The 17644-nt window shown below is 53.1% G+C and overlaps 3 protein-coding genes across 3 annotated transcripts; all 3 read right to left on the bottom strand.

The window, feature by feature from the left end:
* Positions 1 to 328: 328 nt before the first annotated feature.
* Positions 329 to 1496, bottom strand: CTRU02_200719 (glycosyl transferase family 8; the record flags this gene model as incomplete). The annotated part of the gene is made up of 2 exons (XM_036718726.1): positions 329 to 1353; positions 1460 to 1496. 2 exons carry the CDS (start codon positions 1494 to 1496, stop codon positions 329 to 331), a joined length of 1062 nt encoding a protein of 353 aa, XP_036589726.1.
* A 2206-nt stretch (positions 1497 to 3702) lies between these two features.
* On the bottom strand, positions 3703 to 10079 carry CTRU02_200718 (ATG C terminal domain-containing protein; the record flags this gene model as incomplete). Its single annotated transcript, XM_036718725.1, has 3 exons — positions 3703 to 3720; positions 3802 to 9816; positions 9906 to 10079. 3 exons carry the CDS (start codon positions 10077 to 10079, stop codon positions 3703 to 3705), a joined length of 6207 nt encoding a protein of 2068 aa, XP_036589725.1.
* A 2056-nt stretch (positions 10080 to 12135) lies between these two features.
* Positions 12136 to 14020, bottom strand: CTRU02_200717 (flavin-containing amine oxidoreductase; the record flags this gene model as incomplete). The annotated part of the gene is made up of 3 exons (XM_036718724.1): positions 12136 to 13016; positions 13090 to 13675; positions 13868 to 14020. The coding sequence occupies 3 exons, from the start codon at positions 14018 to 14020 to the stop codon at positions 12136 to 12138; spliced, it is 1620 nt and encodes a 539-aa protein (XP_036589724.1).
* Positions 14021 to 17644: the final 3624 nt, after the last annotated feature.

Raw genomic sequence — 17644 nt, 5'->3', positions numbered from 1 at the left:
AATAGCCTCATAATCTTGTATCTAGGCGATAGTAGCGATATGGCCTCGAGGCGCGGTTTTCCAGACGACTACGCGCCGTCTGGGGGGGTGTGTCGTGCTGGCTCCGGGCCTCCGGACCCACTCTGCCGCGTCTCGGCCGCGAGGTCACGTGACCTCGCTCCAGCGACCGTATTCTTAAGCGTCCTTCGCTCCGCTCGCTCACTTAGAGAATACAAGCCGTTTTGTTCCTAGTTGATGCCGCCCGTGCCTGACGTCGGTCACCACACAAACCAAACCGGATATTATAAAAAAAAAAAAATGAGACAAAAAAAAAAAAAAAGGGGGACGCTCAGAAACCGTCATCAACACCCTTTGTCTTCTCCGCCTCCCGCCTCTCACGGTTATAATCAACCCACCACCGATGGCTCTCCTCGGTGCCGGTCCAGTTGCCATCGGCGTCGATCTCGTCCCACGGCTTCGGCGCGAGGATGTAGTGGATGTTGCGCACCTCGTCGTCCCTCCAGATCTGGTGGTGCACGCCGTCCCAGCGCAGGGTCTTTAGGGCGTTGTAGACGTAGGGCAGCGGCACCCAGCGGCCGCGGTAGAGCTCGGAGAGCAGGCTCTGGTCGGCAAAGTCCATGTCCATGGCGCCGTCCTCCATGTGCTTTACGATCTGCTGGAAGAGCTTCTTGGAAGGGTTGACGACCTGGAGGCCGCCGTTCATGAAGCCGAGGGGCGAGGCCGTCACGGGGTCGGGCGAGACGGTCTGGGCCTCGTCCGGGGTGGAGTGCTGCGTCGTGAAGGCGCAGTTCTCGGGCGTCCAGTCGCGCGGGTAGTGCGGCTTGTTGAGCGGGTTGCACACGCAGGCGTGGCCGGCGGCGAAGACTCTGGTGCTAGGGTTGTTCGCGGCCGGGTTCGTGGCGTCAGCGGTGGCCGTCTGGTCCTCACCGGATCCGTAGCCGCTCTCGGCGTCGAGGCGCTTCGGTGATCCGATGGCGGCGCCGGGGGTGTTTTCCGCCGCGAAGTCACCGTCGTCGAGCTCGAGCTCCATCAGCTCGTCCATGTTGCGCAGCACCAACATGTCGGAGTCGAGCTGCACGACGCGCTTGTACTGGTCCAGCGAGAAGGGGGTGAGCTTGCTCCAGCAGTCGTAGAAGCGCGGGTCATTGGAGTAATCCCGACCCTTGGTTGGCAGGAGGTACTCGATGCGCTGGGCGGGAATGCCGCGACGCTCGAGGGCGGCGAGGCCCTTTTCCGGGAAGGAGTCTGTGTAAAGGGCGACCAGTGGGTATTGAGAGCCGGACTTGATGAGGGAGTGGTGAAGAGTCAGGAGGCCGGGGAGGTATTCGAGGTTTGTGATGAGGGTTGTCCAGACTGTATTCGGCAGTGTTCGGGTTAGCTCGGGATCACGACGCGCGCGGGGGGGATGCCAATTGCATATCAACTGGAAAATAAAACAAAAAAAGGGAAAGAAACGAACCCTTGTCCGAGTCAACAGCGCGCTTCCCGTCCGACATGGTAGCGGTTTATGGTGGTGACGGGCGGCGATGTGATATCGACTATACAAACTTCAGGGACCTCGTTTTGCGACTTTGCGACTGCGGCGCGACAACAAACACGGCGGGGCAAGTTCCGATGGTGGAGGCGGGGTAAGTTGGGAAAAGCGAACAACGGGCAAAAAAAAAACCCCCAGATTGTATATTAAAAGACACCAAACTCGGAAAACCGGGAGGGGTGGAGGGTGAGATGTTCAGTTCAGCGCAAAAACCGAGGACTAACAGAGAAAGTCTTCTTGTCAAGTTACCCGGAGAGCTGGAAGCTGAAGGCTGGAGATGAGGAGTAGGTGAGATGAGAGGGAGGTAGAGTCAAAGGGGAGGAAATGTCACGAATATTAAGAGAAGGGAAGACAAAAGCCTCAACGGAGAATACGACAACGCGCGAGTCAAAACTGCGCCGTAGCATCAACTAAACCCTTTCCGCATTTCAAAAGAGACTAGCCAAGGTGTCCTCGTAAGGCAAAGGAGAGGGTACCACCAACCAGTGGGACACGGAACGGGGAATTTCGTTTTTTTTTTTTTTTTCTCTTTCTCTCTCTCTCTCTCTCCCCCTTGTCTGTGGTGGTACACACTCTAAGCCCAGAAAGGGGTCCCGTTCAGCTTACAGGAAAGCGCGGAGCTGATAATCAGCGAGGGATTCCGATCGGCCAGAACGCCGATGACGCCATGATATTTGGGAATCGGAAAGCTGAGCAATTAAACAACGGATGGAGCAATGCACAGAGGGTTACCATAGCGGGCCGGCGGGGATTAGTTGGTAGGGATAAGGAGGGGTTGGGAATACCATTTCTTTCGTTCGCATCGCTGACGGGGATTTGAATTACTCCTTTTTGTGCATGGATACGGGGGAAATACAGTAGATGAGAAAAAAAAATAAAAATACAAGAAGAGGATAATTCGATTTGTCACCAAGAGAGGGGCGTCTCCCCTCCTCTACTACGTATTGCTACTGGTACTTTAGACAGTAGTAAGTACTTCCCCTACCTAGGCTCATAAACACTAGCTCTACTAGATATGGGTAACTGCTGGGAACATACGACAAGACAGAGAACGTGATGGACGTGATAGGCGAAATGAAAGACTCTATCAGAGTTTCCAACATGGCTGCTAATACGCCGAGAATAAGTTGACGAGGTCCCCTGAACCCCTCCCCTCCTCCTATGTAAGCATCCGATAACCTTCTCGTCGCATATGGCATTCTCACCCCCGGCCTGATTCGTCTTTTTCACTTTTTTAAATAAATTTTTTTTTTTTACTTTCCCATTTCTCCCTCGCGCTTTCGCGCTGAAAACGAACCTAGAATAAAATAAAATACAAAGGCCGTTGTCCTAAAGACATGCCCCCCCCCCCCCTCCCTGCAAGTTTATGTCCTCAACTTAGATCGGACGACGGGGGGCCACGGGTACAGCACAAGCCAATCACAGGCATCGCAACCTGCAGCTCTTCATTGACGTGATCACCCCGGCACCCACCCGCTGGACAATGCAAACAAAACCCAAATATGCTCGCGCGCGCGCGCGAAAAGGGACACACACAGTCCAAAAAAATATGGGGATTCTATTTCCGATCATCCGGCGCCTTGAACACATCCGAGTCCGACATCCAGTCTAAGAATCATCATCGTTTTTTTTTTTTTTTTTGGACCAACCCCTCCCCAGACTCTTGCTTGATAAGCACTCAAACCACAAATCACCGGTTTAATCATTTTTTTGAATTTGATATTAGAAACGCCTAATGCCCACTTCCGGGCGCAAATCCCACGACTCCGTCCCTTTCACTTTCTTAAAAATAATTAAATAGATAAAAACCACGGAGCAAAAATAATAAAAAGAAATAAAAAACCTGATCCTGGTATCCATCCCACTGCCTCCCACCTAGACACCAGACCGACTAAGTTGAAAGATGTTTGGTTCAAGAGAAGAATCAAGTATAATTGATCTTTTACATTTCTTTTTCAGCGTCCCATCCTGTGACATTCTCTGGTGCCCGCGATTTGTAGAGAACCAAGGGAAAGAAAATAAACCCAAGAAAAAAAAAATAAACCCTTCGCCAGTCTATGATGCAGTCTCATGCAGTCGTATTGGGTCGTGTGAACCCCAAGCCATTTGAAACATCTCCGTTCTGGTATCTGATGTATTCACGCGTGTGCGAATGTGTCCACTCGAGTCTAGTGCCGTTTGTATTTCTGCAAAACAAGTCAGTCAACGTCCCGACATCTCGTCTAAAAAAAAAAAAGGGGGGGGGGGGGGGGGGGGGGGTTACGTACTTCCTCCGCCCTACGCCGGTTCTGCGGATCTAAGCTGTTCGTTGCGCCCATCAAAGTCTGGCCAATAACCTTGGTAGCTCCAATGGCCGGCCGGAAGATGATGGTCGGTGCTCGCTTCCATACTGCCTTTGCGAGACCCTGTGCGCTCTGGCTATCCATAACTTCGCCCGGCACCGCAATGATGGCGTCACGGGCCATGTTCAAGTCTCGTGTCAAACTCGAGTAACCGCCTCGGAGGCCCTGAATAACGCCCGTGGGCTGGTCCGCGTACAGGGAGATCTGCTTCTTCTCCTCTGGATCGAGATCCGCCTCCTCCCATGTGTTGTCTGATTGCGGCTTGTTGAGAAGGCCCTCGGCGCCCTGCAGTGCGTACTGCGTTCCAATTGCCAATTTGGCTCCAAATTTCACCATCTCGGTGCCCGTCGTACGGGCAAAAGCCGCCGCACCCTTGCCAATGCTGCGAACGATACGCCCATCCTTCTTGTATTCCTTGATGGGAACCTCAATGAGCTCCTTGAAGCCGCTGCCGATATTAACAATGCCTCTGACTGGCGCAAGACCAGCAAGAACGCCAGCCAGCTGAGTGCCCTTGACATCCGGCATCCAGATGTCGTTTAGAATCTTGCCCATTCTGTCAAAACCGGAAACGCCGTAGATGATGGTATGCCTCAAAGTCAGCCGAGCCTCGTCAAGGATGATAAAGTTCATGAACTCCGTGGTTCGTCCCGACTTCAATCCCGCATAGTCGACACGCTTGGGCTTAAAGTCCAACTTGACAGGAATATCGTGCACCTCGACTCTCTGGAGAAATGGAATATCGCTGGGTGAGCTGTGTACAGGTGCGTTGTCGTCTTTGAACTCGAAGAACCTAGTGATGAAGTCGAGGGCATCTTGGTCAACATGAAGCCTGAGGGGCAGGACCGTGACTCTGAGCACCATCTCAGACGCCGCGAGGTCTGGTTGAGGCTTGACGTTGAGAAGTTCGAGGTGAGCCATGCTAGTGCCCATCTCCCGCTCTCCAGCATCTTGGTCGTAGGTTGCAAACTTCTTCCACGTTGACGTCGGCACATGGTCGAAGACGTCCAGGTGCTGTACCCGCACGTCGATGGAGCTCTGCGTCTCGCCCGAATCAGGCGGGAATGCAATCAAGTCAACGTTGACACCCTGTAGTTCGAACGTGATTTTGTGATGCTTGCTTCGATTCAGCCTCAGTCTCTTTTTGGGTTTGTGAGCACCACCAGCCCGGCCTGTCGCGGTCGTAAAGGCAGTCGTGGCAAGTGACTCGGTCTCAGTGGCATTGTCGTTCAACTCCTGATTGACCATTTGCGCAAGCTCTCGAGGGTCCTGCTTGGTTGAGATGCCAATGTAGATGGAGTTGAAGAGGAAGTCACCAATAACCGTCTCGTCTTCCTCGGCATCATCCTCAAACGCAGTGCGCTCTGAACGTCGGCGGCGCTCGTAGGCCTTTTCTTCGACATCCTGTACAGCTTTCGAAATGACGCTTCGCGTACGCTCCCAGTCGTATCCGTCAAAGAGGTTCCAGATGACGTGCACATCGCGGACAGAGACTCTGAGAGGGGCCTTCCTGATGAGTTCCTTGGGGGCTTTATCATAGGTGTTCTTGGACGAGTTCCATATTTGCGCTCTCCCGTCCACGTCTGGTCCCTTGTCAAAAAAGTTATCGTGAATCACTAGGTCGCTTCCATCGTCTGATACGTGGGCCGACCCGCTGGCATTGAAGCTGGTTAGCAAGACGCCGTCGTGGGTGTCTTGTGTCGTCGTGGCATTCGACGTGACTGAGCCCTCTGCGTCAAAGAGGGTATCTGAAGGACCCGCGTTCTCGTAGTATCGTGAATCAACTTGCAACGGGCTGGCATCACTTGCTACGTCGTAATCATCGTCACCGCCAAGCTCTTGGGCGAGTTCAAAGTCCTTATCAAAATCATAGTCTCCTTCTGCCTTTCCAAACGCCTCCGCGGAAATTGATGCAAGGAGGTCTTGCACAGGCACAACTTTTGTCCTGTACTTATTCTCCTTGCTGGGCGGGGTAGGCGGCTTCAATGCGTTGGCAAGGGTGATGAGAGTCTGCGTGGAATCGGCACACGTCTCCAAAACAAGTAGATCGTCACGGAGTTCGACATCAATGTGCTTTTCACCATCTTCTCGACTTTCGATAACCTTCACGATGGCCTTCGCTGACGAGATGTAGCAAATGCTAACAAACCCTTGAGAAGTAAGTCGGGACACCTGCTGAGACGACATGTCTGCAGACTGCCGGCGATTCACGTTGGAGGCACTTGCACCTATGTTAGCCACGTCGTCAATGAGTAGAATTGAGGCTTTGTTCAGATCCAATGTTGCTGTGGTATCCACGTCCTTGGGAAGAACCACTTGAAGCCGGGCATCCGTCAATGCGATGAGGAGTTTTGATGGAAGGCCCAGGGGGTTGAGACCAATTAAGCAATCGCGGAAAACAAGATCAACCATCATAGGCTTATTGTTGGGCCGAGAAGGTTCTGGCAATCGAGACGGTTGAGGCTTCTTGCCGATCAAAGCAGTGTGAGCTTGCTCACCGAGGTTGGCCACAGACGCAGCGAGGCTGGCCTCGAAATCCTGGGGGGTAGCATCCTCACCGAGTCCCAAGACGTCCATGATGGTGGGCACCCGGTAGTCAACTGTAACGTCGCGCATTTTAACTTTAATCACTGGCTCCATCTCGTCCCCGATCATGCGGACCATGAGCACGGGGCCTTGCGTGAGCGTCCCCGGCGGTAATGTCGTTGATGAACTCACAAGGTCCTCTCGATGGTTGCGATTCACAGAGATGGCGTGGACGCCGAATGCCACCAACGAGGGTACCGTAATCTGGGCAACCTCGAATCCCTTGAGGTTAGCGTTGATCATGCCAATCTTGCCTCCAACGTCGACAACAGCTCCCAACTCCTTAATCTCAGCTAGGAGTAGCACACCAGGCCGGTCATCCTCTGGGAGATACTTGGCTACAGTGGCCAGTCGCGCAACCTCTTCTCCCAGCGCGGGAAGGCAGTTGAGCTGGTGCATGCGCTCAACCCTAACACTGAACTGATCTAGCGTGACCCGAAGGACGGCTCCCTTTCTTCTCTGTCTGAGCAGAGTGTCCACCATGATTTCGTCGTCACCTTGGTCGAACTTGACTTTGGACGGGATGATGAGTTCTAGCAGTCGTTCGAGGTCCTTGTCCTTTGGTGTCGCAAGATATTCGAACCGTACGCCTCCAATTTCGGCTGAGATGGGAGGCTCCTGTCTAGATTTCCTGATGTACGGACCGGCAAGACGCACCTTGCTGATTGCAAATCCGATGCCAAGTTCTCGACTAACCATCTTGACTGCACTGGTCTCGAGGCCAACGCTGCACTCCTTGCCCTTGAGCTCCAGGTTGAAACCACCGATCCTCATGTCCATCTTATTCTCTGACGCCGCTGACTTGTCGTCTGGGTTGATCGGGGCATCAAACCGGACACCTCGGGGTTTCGGGGGCGGCTGTACAGGTGTTCTAATTGACGGGGATGCACTGGACGACATTGACGAGCTCATGTTGAGAAAACTGCTCAATCCGCCAAACCAACTGAAGGTCTCGTCTAGCCTTTGCAGGTCGAGTTGCACGAGCAGTGGTAGCGTGGTGACCTCCGTCCGAGTAGAGTCAGGGGACTTTATCACCTTGACGGATATGTCGGAGCCGGCGGAAGGGAATTTGTCCATGACAGACGCCCGCATCTGAAGGCTCTGGTCAAAGGAGACAATATCATCCTTGACGTAACCGAAGCGGAACTTTTCGAGATCGATGGTCGTCTCGAGCGATTGTTTAACACTCTTGAGAGATATACTAAGGTTGTCTAATTCCGTCCGGAGGAGGATCAAAGGCTGCATCGGCAGTCCACTAGAGCCAAATATTCTCTCTGCTGTATCAGCAACACCGCCCAGCTGATGGAGAAAGTGCAGCGAGATCTTCTCAAATACTACTTTAACTTCGGGCATTGAGGAGTCCTGTTGTTGTTTGGCCACAGCAGTTGCCTTTGGGGCAGGTGTAGAACTGCTGCCTTTCAGAGCATCCATAAGCTTCCCTACCACGACTGCGAGAAGGTATGCCAAGGACGCATCGAAGCGAACCTCTAGTGGTGATAGATGAACCTCCACATCTCCATCGTTCCGTGGCTCCGGTGCCAAGAGCCCGGGCGACCGCGGGGCAATGCTCGATTTCATTTCTGGCGATGTGGAGTATACGGAAAACGCTCCAGGAACCTGAGGTGCAACAGATCTGGCCAGTCCTGGAGACCCTGGTTGCTGCAAGACGGATGCCTGTGCATCGGCAGGCACATGTATATTTTGATGTAATGATGGAACGTATAATGATATGCTGTTGAGCGACAAGATCTCCTTTACGAGTCTAGTTGGTCCCCTCGGGGTTGCAACATCCTCTGCCGGGGCAGGGGCGTCTGCAGAATCATCATGCTCGGGACTTGTGTTTGCCGGCTCTACGGGTTCAACTTCGTCCTCGACCTTGGTCTCAACCACGTCAGGTGTCGTTGAGCTTGTAGGTTGAGGCGCTACTGGGACGTCAGAGAATTCGGGTTCCGGCGACTCATTGGCTTCGGCAGGTCTGGGTGCTGGTGGTGATGGCTGTCCCAGGGCTGGGCTGGCCTTCTTTAACGTCGGAGAGGCCTCGGGGCTCGAATCCGCGTCCCAGCCCCCTGGCATCCGTGATCCCGCAGGCTGAGGGTCAGCTTGAGAGAATGCGCTCATGTACATGCTTTCAGCTTCCTCGTGGGTAAAGACATGAGACTGAGCAAGGTCTTCATCTTCTGCGGGGCCCGAACTGTGACTGGCGGTGCTAGAGTGTTGTGATGACATCAAGTCTCCAGAGTCGGGTAGCATAGTTGAAGTAATCCCCTCAATGGGCTGCAGCGATGGTTCTGACCTTGCCTCTCGTTGAAAGCTAGCCCATGGGGCAGCACGATCATCATCGCCAAATACAGTAGAATGTGACACCGGTACACGTCCTCGAGGAGAAAAATCTTGATACACTGATGCTCGCGGGGTGTTTGTTTCTTCTTCCTCCACGGGCTCCTCCGGCTGACTTGGTGAGAAGTCGTACGGTATGTTGAAGGCCTCCTCGCTATCTTGCAACAGAGCATCGTCAACCTCGGAAAGATCTGCTGAGTCGGAGAGATAGCTTTCGTGCAGGCTGGGTTGGAAAGTGTTCTCTCTTGACAGGCCACTACGCTCGCTGAACGATGGAGACTGGGAAACTGAGGGCGATGAAACCGATGGCGAGCGTGCAAACTGTGAAAAGACATTGGCTTCCGAGATTAGATACGCCCTTATCTTGGATAGGGCGATATGGCGCTTCCCCTCCTTGGGTACAATAGTTGGGGCACCCTCTTCACTATGCGCCTCAGCTGTAACCCCTTCCACATCTATGCGATCCAGAGCAAGCTGGAAAGTGACCAACTCGGGGGTTGTTGAATTTGGTTCAACGGGCACTTCAACGTCCATCTGAAATGTTACACCCCGGATGCGCACCTGAATGCGGTCGACAATGCCTTGGAGGAAGCCTGCCAGGAATCCCGGCAGGGAGAGCGGCTGGCCTGTACCAAACTGGCTGCCATCGTCGCTTAGAGAACTCTCACTCATGGCCACTGAGCTACCGAGGTCCTGTGTCTCGGCCGCCAGAGCGTCTTCCAGCTTTCTCTTCTCATCGGCAAGCGAGGCGTCCTTCAGGGCAGCGTCTTCGTTGAGGAATGATTCGGCAAGGTTTACCGTGTTCGGCAGTCCTTTGGTCCCCTCGCCCGACGACCTCGCCGCCTTCGTCTTGTTGTCGTCGCCGCTGGTGGATACCTTTAACCTAACGTCGACACCATCAATCTCGATGATTATGGGACTCGTGTAGAAGTCAACGGGGATCGTAACGCTGAGCTTCAGGACTTTTGCTTTCTGGATCTGGAACGCGGCAGGTAGTTGGAGAAGTTGCTCGAGTTTCTAACAGGCAGGAGAAGAGTATTAGTCAACCATCAAACGTTTAAACGTCTCTACCAGACGCCAGTTGGGCAGGGTTCGGCGGTACATACATTCAGGCGCACGCCGACATCCTTGAATTCGGCCGTGGTTGTTCTGCCAAGTGCGAACTGCAGGTTCTCCATGTCCAACGTCTCCTCGTCCAGCAACTCCAGGCGTCGAAGGGCATATATCAGCAGGCGCTTCGACAGGGTCGAGCTTCGGAAGCTCTGGAATATCGTAGCCATCTTGGCTGGTCGTGGTTGTTCCCCAACCTCGGGCTGGAAGCTCTTGATGGGGCCTGGAGTTTCGGTTCAATATTGTCTGGGGTTGTCGAAGGAGGGGGGGGGAGGTTTCGTAAAGTGTGGTAGTTGTTGCCTTTCGATAAACAGTCGATCCCCGGTTGAAAAAGCAAGGCAGGCAGGTAAGCCCTTAGAGGGAGGGAGTTATGTGGCGGCTGGTGCTCTACAACTGAAATCGTGGGGCAGTTCACCGAGCTTTGGTGATGCAGGCTGCAGTCGCCGTGTTATCAAAAGACACCCGGTCCAAATCGGGGACGTAGTTCATGGTGCGTTCGTCATTCGATATGTTGTTTTTCTATGGGGGGACTCAGACTAATAGGAAGAGGTATCGAATAGTCGACCGATCAGCGTCAGAGGTCGAAAGTCACAGACAGACCCGATAGGAACTCGGGGGGCAGAAAGGCCGACAAGCAGGGTAGGCTTGGATAGGAAGCCAGAAGCAAAGACGGAACAAAATACTGGATGCCTCTTAACAACCTGGAGGGTAGATAGGCAAAGAAAGGTAAGGTCAAGACACGGGAAATGTACGATAGGGTATGGAACAATAAACAGAGTCAAGAGGAACCTAAGGCAACGGCCGGACTGTGATGATGAGGCACAGGACAGGACTGCGCTGGGCTGGGCTGGGCCGGAAGATGGAGGGGGGCAAAGGCGGTCATGGAGGCGTGGAGACATACACAAGCACCCAAGCAAATGCGCTAAAGATTGTGCTTCCCCCCACACCACAGACTCTAACAGCGCGTGACTCTCTGGCTGGAGTTCACGTCACCAGCCGGGTGCGCAGGGGTCTTCATCAGTTGACTCGTTGTCTGGGGGGTGCCTATCCTGGTCTTATCGATAAGCAGCCTTGGGCATGGGCACCGATTGGAGGTGCATGTCATGATTTGGGGGCGACACTTTCTTGTGACTGGGCCATAGGATGGGGTCACTGTGGAATGCGATCCAGCTACCCTGGCTGTCCTGCCTCATAAGTGTAGTGCAGTGAACCGTGCACCTGTTCCGGCTGTGTGATGCAGTCTGGCAGTGACCACCGCCACACTCTGTACGCCTCTACCATATAGTACTGCATAAATGCATGGTTTGGGGTTGCATGCTCCCAGTTGCCAACACCTTGCAGAACACTTTCGGCCATGCATGCCTCCTCTTACCCCTCAAGCCCCTCAGTTCTGCCAGCTGGCTGAAGTCGTCATTCCTGCGAATCGATGGGCGGTTTGCGTGCCAGACAGCTCTGTTGTATCCGTACACCCGACAACCATATGCCCCTGAGTTGATGAGGGGACCAAGCATGAAGATGATACCATTGCCGATGTTTAATCAATCTGTCAATCTCACCCTTAACCCTTGCCTTGCGTTTTATCTCTGCTATACCCCAGGAATCTGTATACCCAAATGAGACATCTGGAAACAGGGTGTAGACCATGACCCTTCAATGTGATGAAAGAGCCTCTTTGTCCGCTGTGGACTCTTTGTTTCTCTCACAATGAGTCCCTAGTCATCAAATCTGCGCTACTCGTTATGCAGCTTCCTCAGATGGGCTGAAAGAGCCTCATCTTTTCCGCGTATTGGCTACCGCATGCATTTGTAAATGCTGTGTCCACCAAGAGCCTGTTTCAGTTTGGAATGCTTACTTGCATGTCACTACAGTCCTCCATGTACGTAAGCAGTAGATGGGAAATTTATTTTCAGTAAATTCGGCCGGAGAGGCCCATCCAGCCTCGCCTTTCTTGAACAAGTAAAGATGTTGAACAAATGTGACGGCTAAACTAGCCGCCGGCTTGATCTGAAAAGAAGAGCCAGACAAGTAGCTCCACGGCCTGACAGGTGTCATGGCCGGTCTAACGCACCACAAGTGCGCCATACCCACCGGCCGTTCCGTACCCAGAGAATTCCAAGTCTAAAAACCGTAGCCATCACATGAACACACCTTCAGGAACGACACCGCCCATTCTTCTCCACCAACGTCGACGATATTCATCCCGGCCTAGTGGTCACTCTTCATCGCCTAGTGGCTGCTCGCTCGCCCGTAGACCTCAGCCACCCTCCTACCAACGCTCTCACCGCTCCAGTAGGCGCCCGTTGCCGTCCCCAAAGCTACAAACGGCGCCGTGTGCTCTCCGGCCAGCCACAGCCCGCCCTCCGGCACGCCCTCGCGCATGGCCTCAATGTCTTTATCTCCCTCCTCCAGTCCCACCTGGAAGTTACAATAGCTGCCGTTGCCTGCGAGGTCGTCCCGCAGCCAGTCTGTAGCCAGACATCCGGTAGGCCGGCATTCGGGCGACTTCTCGTCATAACCTGGCAGCCTTGAGTAGTACGGCCTGAAAAAATCGTAAAGGAAATAGTTTCTCTCCGGTATCGTCTTCAACTTGGCCACCTCTTCGGTAATGTATTTGGATTCATCGCCAAAAGTATAAAATAGCAGCGTTGGGTGCGAGTGCTCGCCCAGTGAGGCGAGGTCGACAATCTCCTGGTTCCACCGCTTCGGATTTGACTTGGTCGAGTAGTTGGGGGCCAACCACTGGCAGAAGCCTTGCACTGCCCGGCCGTCCGCGCCTGGAGCGAGCCAGAACGCCTTAGGGAAAGTGATGTAGACTTTTTCAAGGCACCCATAGCCTATGGCCTTGATTCCACGTTCGACCCGCTCTGGCAAAGGCGGGTCGAATGCTTGAAGATTCTTTTTCAGCCAGCCAAGGGGGGCTGTCATGACAATTTCGTCAAACTCAAGGACGTGTCCGGTATCAGTATGAAGCCTTGGCTTTGGTCGTTCCGGCGTCTTAAGCTCTACCTTGATAACTCTGGCATCGTACATGATATCTGCGTTATGCCTTACCGGTTCTGCGACCCTCTCCAGAATCTTCTCATATGTGCCGGCGCAGAAGAGGTTTTCTTCAACGTGTTAGTCTCATCTTCGAAGGACACTATCCATCCTTGCGGGGTTTCTGCCACGGGGATCGCTTACCGCCGTCTATGCACTCTTCCAACCAAAAGAACTTGAGGCTTTGGGTTTGGACCGGAGTTCCAATGAAGGCACCCCAGGATTCAGCAACTTGAAGAACAATGGAGCGCTTCTTGGCGTAATCCTCCTCCGTATCTGGTATTTTCTCAACCACCCTTTCCTGGAAAAAGTCCCAAAGGCTCTCATCGGGATGAATGGTAGCCGAGCATTTGTTTGAATACTGGAACGCATCTTGTATAATGTCCCACATGGTGCTTGAATATCTTTCGCTCTCCTCTAGGTCGAGGAGGACGCCAGTCTCGTCAACCAGGTGTGACCGTAGATCCCAGCTACCAACAGTAGTGTCTGTCTCCTTGGCCAAGTCAAGTATGGGATTATCTTCACTGCCGTGTATCCAATTGGGGCCCAAATCGACAGTGTACCCATTTGGTAGCTTGTCTTGAACTACACGTCCGCCGAGGCGGGTTCGGCCCTCAATAATAGTCACCAGCATGCCATATTGAATTAAGATATCGGCACAGCGCAAACCGGCGAGGCCAGCGCCGACAATGGCGATGTGTGGTTTGGGCCCTGACTCGGATTGTTTGCGCTGCGAGGTGTTATGAGCAAAAGGGTTTTCACGAAAACACACAAGTAGCCAGCGCCCTGCACGTTGGATACAACGACAGATACCGCCATGGGAGTCGGGCGGGTTCGTTTATCCAAGGAGACAAGGTGCGGCCCCAGCCCGAAGCGTCCCACTAGCGTCATTAGGCACGTGGTTGGCAAGAAGCAGACTTACCCGCGCAAATGAATCCATGGTCAGTGATTTGAGTAGCAGTGTGTCTCGGCCGGTCCCGCGGATGTACTGGAGTCGACAATTCTCAAGATCCTGGTAAATACGGGAAGTGCTGCGGTTGGAGGGGCTATGATATGAAACCGAGTAAGCATCCATCTTCGTAGAGTAGAGTAGCGAGAGTGTGTAGCGTTTGGTGAATGAGGGTATTTGATGAGTAAGTGTGAGATATTTGGAGAGCTGAGAATCAGGCCAAACTAAGCCGAGATGCTAACACTGGGGCAGTATTCCACGGGGGGGCAGATTAGAAGAAGGAAAGAAACGAGTGAATGAAGTCACAAAGAAACAAATTAGATCTCAGGCAGAACCCAACAACAGCTGAGACAAAAAGAAGGGCTATGAGGGTATTTGGGGTTGGGGAGAAGTCGAGTGGTAGATTGAGGATGTGGGGATAGACGAGCAACGTGGTGAAATGTGTTGCTACCAGCGGCTAACATTATGTCGAAAAGAGGAGAAGATCATGGGTACTTGAGTCGATATATAGAACCCGGCTATCTGGACTGCGTACATGCACAACCACTGGTAGGGATAAGCGCGGAAAGTCCAGATACGGTAAAGAATGAAGGCGAGGGTATGGCAAGGTGGGCAGGTAGCTTATGATAGCTGACATAGATGCCACCCAAAGCAAGTCGTGCCGGCGGCGAAAAGTGCAGCCAGTCTGCAAGGTGAAAGGGTAGCAGATGAGCCCGGAAGAGCGCCACCATGGAGGGTTGGAGAGTACCTTACCTAAACAAGTAAACCAAACAAACACAAGAGAGAAATAAGCCAACAGGAAGTGGAAGTGAGCAAGAGAACAGGAAAGAAGAGGCAAAGCAAAGCAAGGCGAGGCGAGAGGTTGGGGCAGGGTTGCACAGAGTCTGTTGCTCTCATAGCCCAGTAAAGCCAGCAAACCAACCAACCAACCAACCAAGCAAGTTCTTGGTCTCTTTCTCTTGTGCCAAGTGGGATGTTGAGTTGCAGGTGATGATAGATGCCCTCAAGCAGCCAATAATAGCTGGCATGGATGTCTTGTCGTGCCACAGGGTGCTCTCCGCACTTAGGAAGCAGCTCCGAGAGTGGCCGCATAAAGTCGGTCGCTTGGGCTGACCAATAATTAGGGAGGGGTCGGGCAGTTGTGCCTCCAGTCCAGGTGTGCGGCTGGCTCTCGGCTCCTTCAAAAGCTGGCCGGCCGGCAGAAAGCGAGGGTTGTCATCGTATGCTGCATCGCCTATTTGGGCAACCCGAACGTCGGCTGACGAGGAGAGGGTGTGTGTATTTGGGGGGGGGGTTGGTTTTGGTGGCGTGCAGTGCAGTGGTGAGGTGCAGTGCAACGGGGGAAACGAGGGAGAAAACGACACTGGGCGGGCGTGATAGAGGGGACCGAGGGCAGGAAAAATTCAAATAATAATAATGATGATGATGATGATAATTAAGCAAATGAAAAAGAATGGACTTACTATCTTATTAGGAGCGATCGGGCAGGGGAACTGGCGAATGCGCTAAGCCTCGATATCATCCGGGATACCGTCAGGAAGGCTTCGACGAACGAAGGACAGGATGCCGATGCCCAGGAAGGACAGAGGTCCAACTAGGAGAGGACGGGGGAAACCAAAAAAACGAAAAGAAAGGGAATCAGATGCTGTGGTGTTGCTGTGAACAAAATTGTAGCAGCAGCGATAGCAGCAGCAAGACCGGGTTTTGGGATAGAGGAACGGCGGCCGCAGCCAAGGTTGCACTGGCGGAGGCAATGAAAGTTGTGCTACCACGGTGGACCTGACAAGTGAGCAAGACAAGAGAAAGAGAGGCCGATGGTGGAGGGGCAACGCCGGCAGCACCCACAGCAGGACACACAATACACACTTTTGACTAGGTTAGGTGGCTGCAACGGCGGAGGGGCTCTGGTGACACTTCACTGTTGCTGCTCCACTGCAGCGTCATCCCTCCACTAAAATCCCCATTCCCGCTTCTCCGCTCTTTTATGCGCTACAAAAAGAAGGCACGGGAAGCCAGCCGTGTATTGTGCGTGTGTGTGTGTGTGCCCCTTCCGTCTGCCTGAATGTGCCTTTTTTTTTTTTTTAAGCCCCCATCTTCCCCTCTTCTGAGCTCTGTGTGCCCTCTCGGAAACCCTTCATCAGGACTGTACTGAACATATGACTAACTGACTCCCTCTCCTCGTCATATATTTTCAACATCCAAGGCTCCCCTTGTCACCAACAACCATGACTCAACATTGGCCGCTAGATTCGTGGATTGTGGAATGCGCACATGAGGACCCGACGATCCCTCTCAGGCCTTCCCTCGCCCGAAAATCTTTGTTACCATCCACTGCACCGCAGCAGCCTTTCCTCAATCGAGCGGCGCTCGCCCATGTCGATCACGAGAGGACCCGATAAACCCCATTGGACCCTGCCTACACAACCAGGGACCGCATCCTGCACCAACATCTAGTCCGAAAGGCCATCCTTCTGACCCTCTGCCCCTTCTTGCCCATTCTTACCCCCGTCAGACCGTTCCGGAGCCTCATCCGCGGGGTCACGATGCTCACCGCCCGCCGATCCTGTCCCCTCTCTCGAACTTGAATTCTGTTCTGCTTTTCCCGGTGCGTCCGTGGAATCTATGAAAACCATTAAATACGGGGTGGTCCTCTCAGCCTGTCCAACACCTTACGGCACCATCAGGTGCGCCCTAGACGTCTTGCCCTAGGCCTCAACGCCGCTACTCAGTCCTGGTGTTGTGCTGTGGGCCCACCCCTCAAGGGGCCTAATGTGAACTTTCTGCTTGCTTGTCTCTTGCATCATGAACATCATAGATGGTCCCTCACCCTCGAAAAAAATGTGTATTTGTTGTGGCTTCCAATAGAACGCTCATCGTTAGGACGTACAAGTACGAGGACGACGCAGGCCCAGGACCCAGTGACGTGGCTGACCTGTAGTGCAACGCGCTGATTCGTCTTGTCAATTTCAATCCGAACCTTTTTATGTAAGTCATGGTGTCGATTTTCCGGCGTGGCACCTTCTGCGAACAGGACCTACCTCCAATATATGCCAGTGCTTGCTGTACGACAGGGTCACGTTGCGCCCAATGTGTCCGCCGGGATCGACAGCCGGTCGTCAGAACAGTGTCACGGGGCTGTTTGAGCAAGTCCTTAGCAACCTGCGGCACACCCCTTTATGCCGTCTTTCTCTCCAATAAATCAAAACTACCGATGATCATGTTCGAGAGTAAACCGCTCGTCAAAAACTAGTTTGCCCGTGTAGTCGTGACTCACCTGTTGCTTTTTATGGGTTCGCCGTTGGGGTCTCAACGACAGGACACGCCAAGCATACAGATGCGATGCAGCGTATCTAACTTATGGTATCCGTTTTTTTCTTCTATTTCCTTCTTGGGAGTGGACCGCCTTGATCGTCGTCAACTGCATGGTCTCTTAAGAAAAAGCAGTATAGCAATATTCACAACCGGAAGAACTGGAGATGGAGTATTTCTGGTGAAGTTGATTGACCACTGTCATAATCATCATCACCATCGCACATGAAAGCGCACTCATGGCCGCCACCGCGGAAAACAAAGTTGATACATTTCGTGTCAATTATAAATTCACGCCCTGGGTTGAAGGATGCTATGTGCTGTTCGAACGTTCTCGCCTTCACTCACCAGATCTGGCTGGCTGCAAACGTGGACAGCTGATAAGGTGTCCAACTCTGCGAGGCCATACTGATATCTTGGGTAGCTGCCCCTCCTATGATG

The sequence above is a fragment of the Colletotrichum truncatum genome, assembly GCF_014235925.2.
Source record: "Colletotrichum truncatum strain CMES1059 chromosome Unknown Contig_0001, whole genome shotgun sequence".
NCBI lineage: Eukaryota > Fungi > Ascomycota > Sordariomycetes > Glomerellales > Glomerellaceae > Colletotrichum > Colletotrichum truncatum.
The sequence above is the reverse complement of the archived record's forward strand: the minus strand, read 5'-3'. Positions and strand labels throughout refer to the sequence as shown.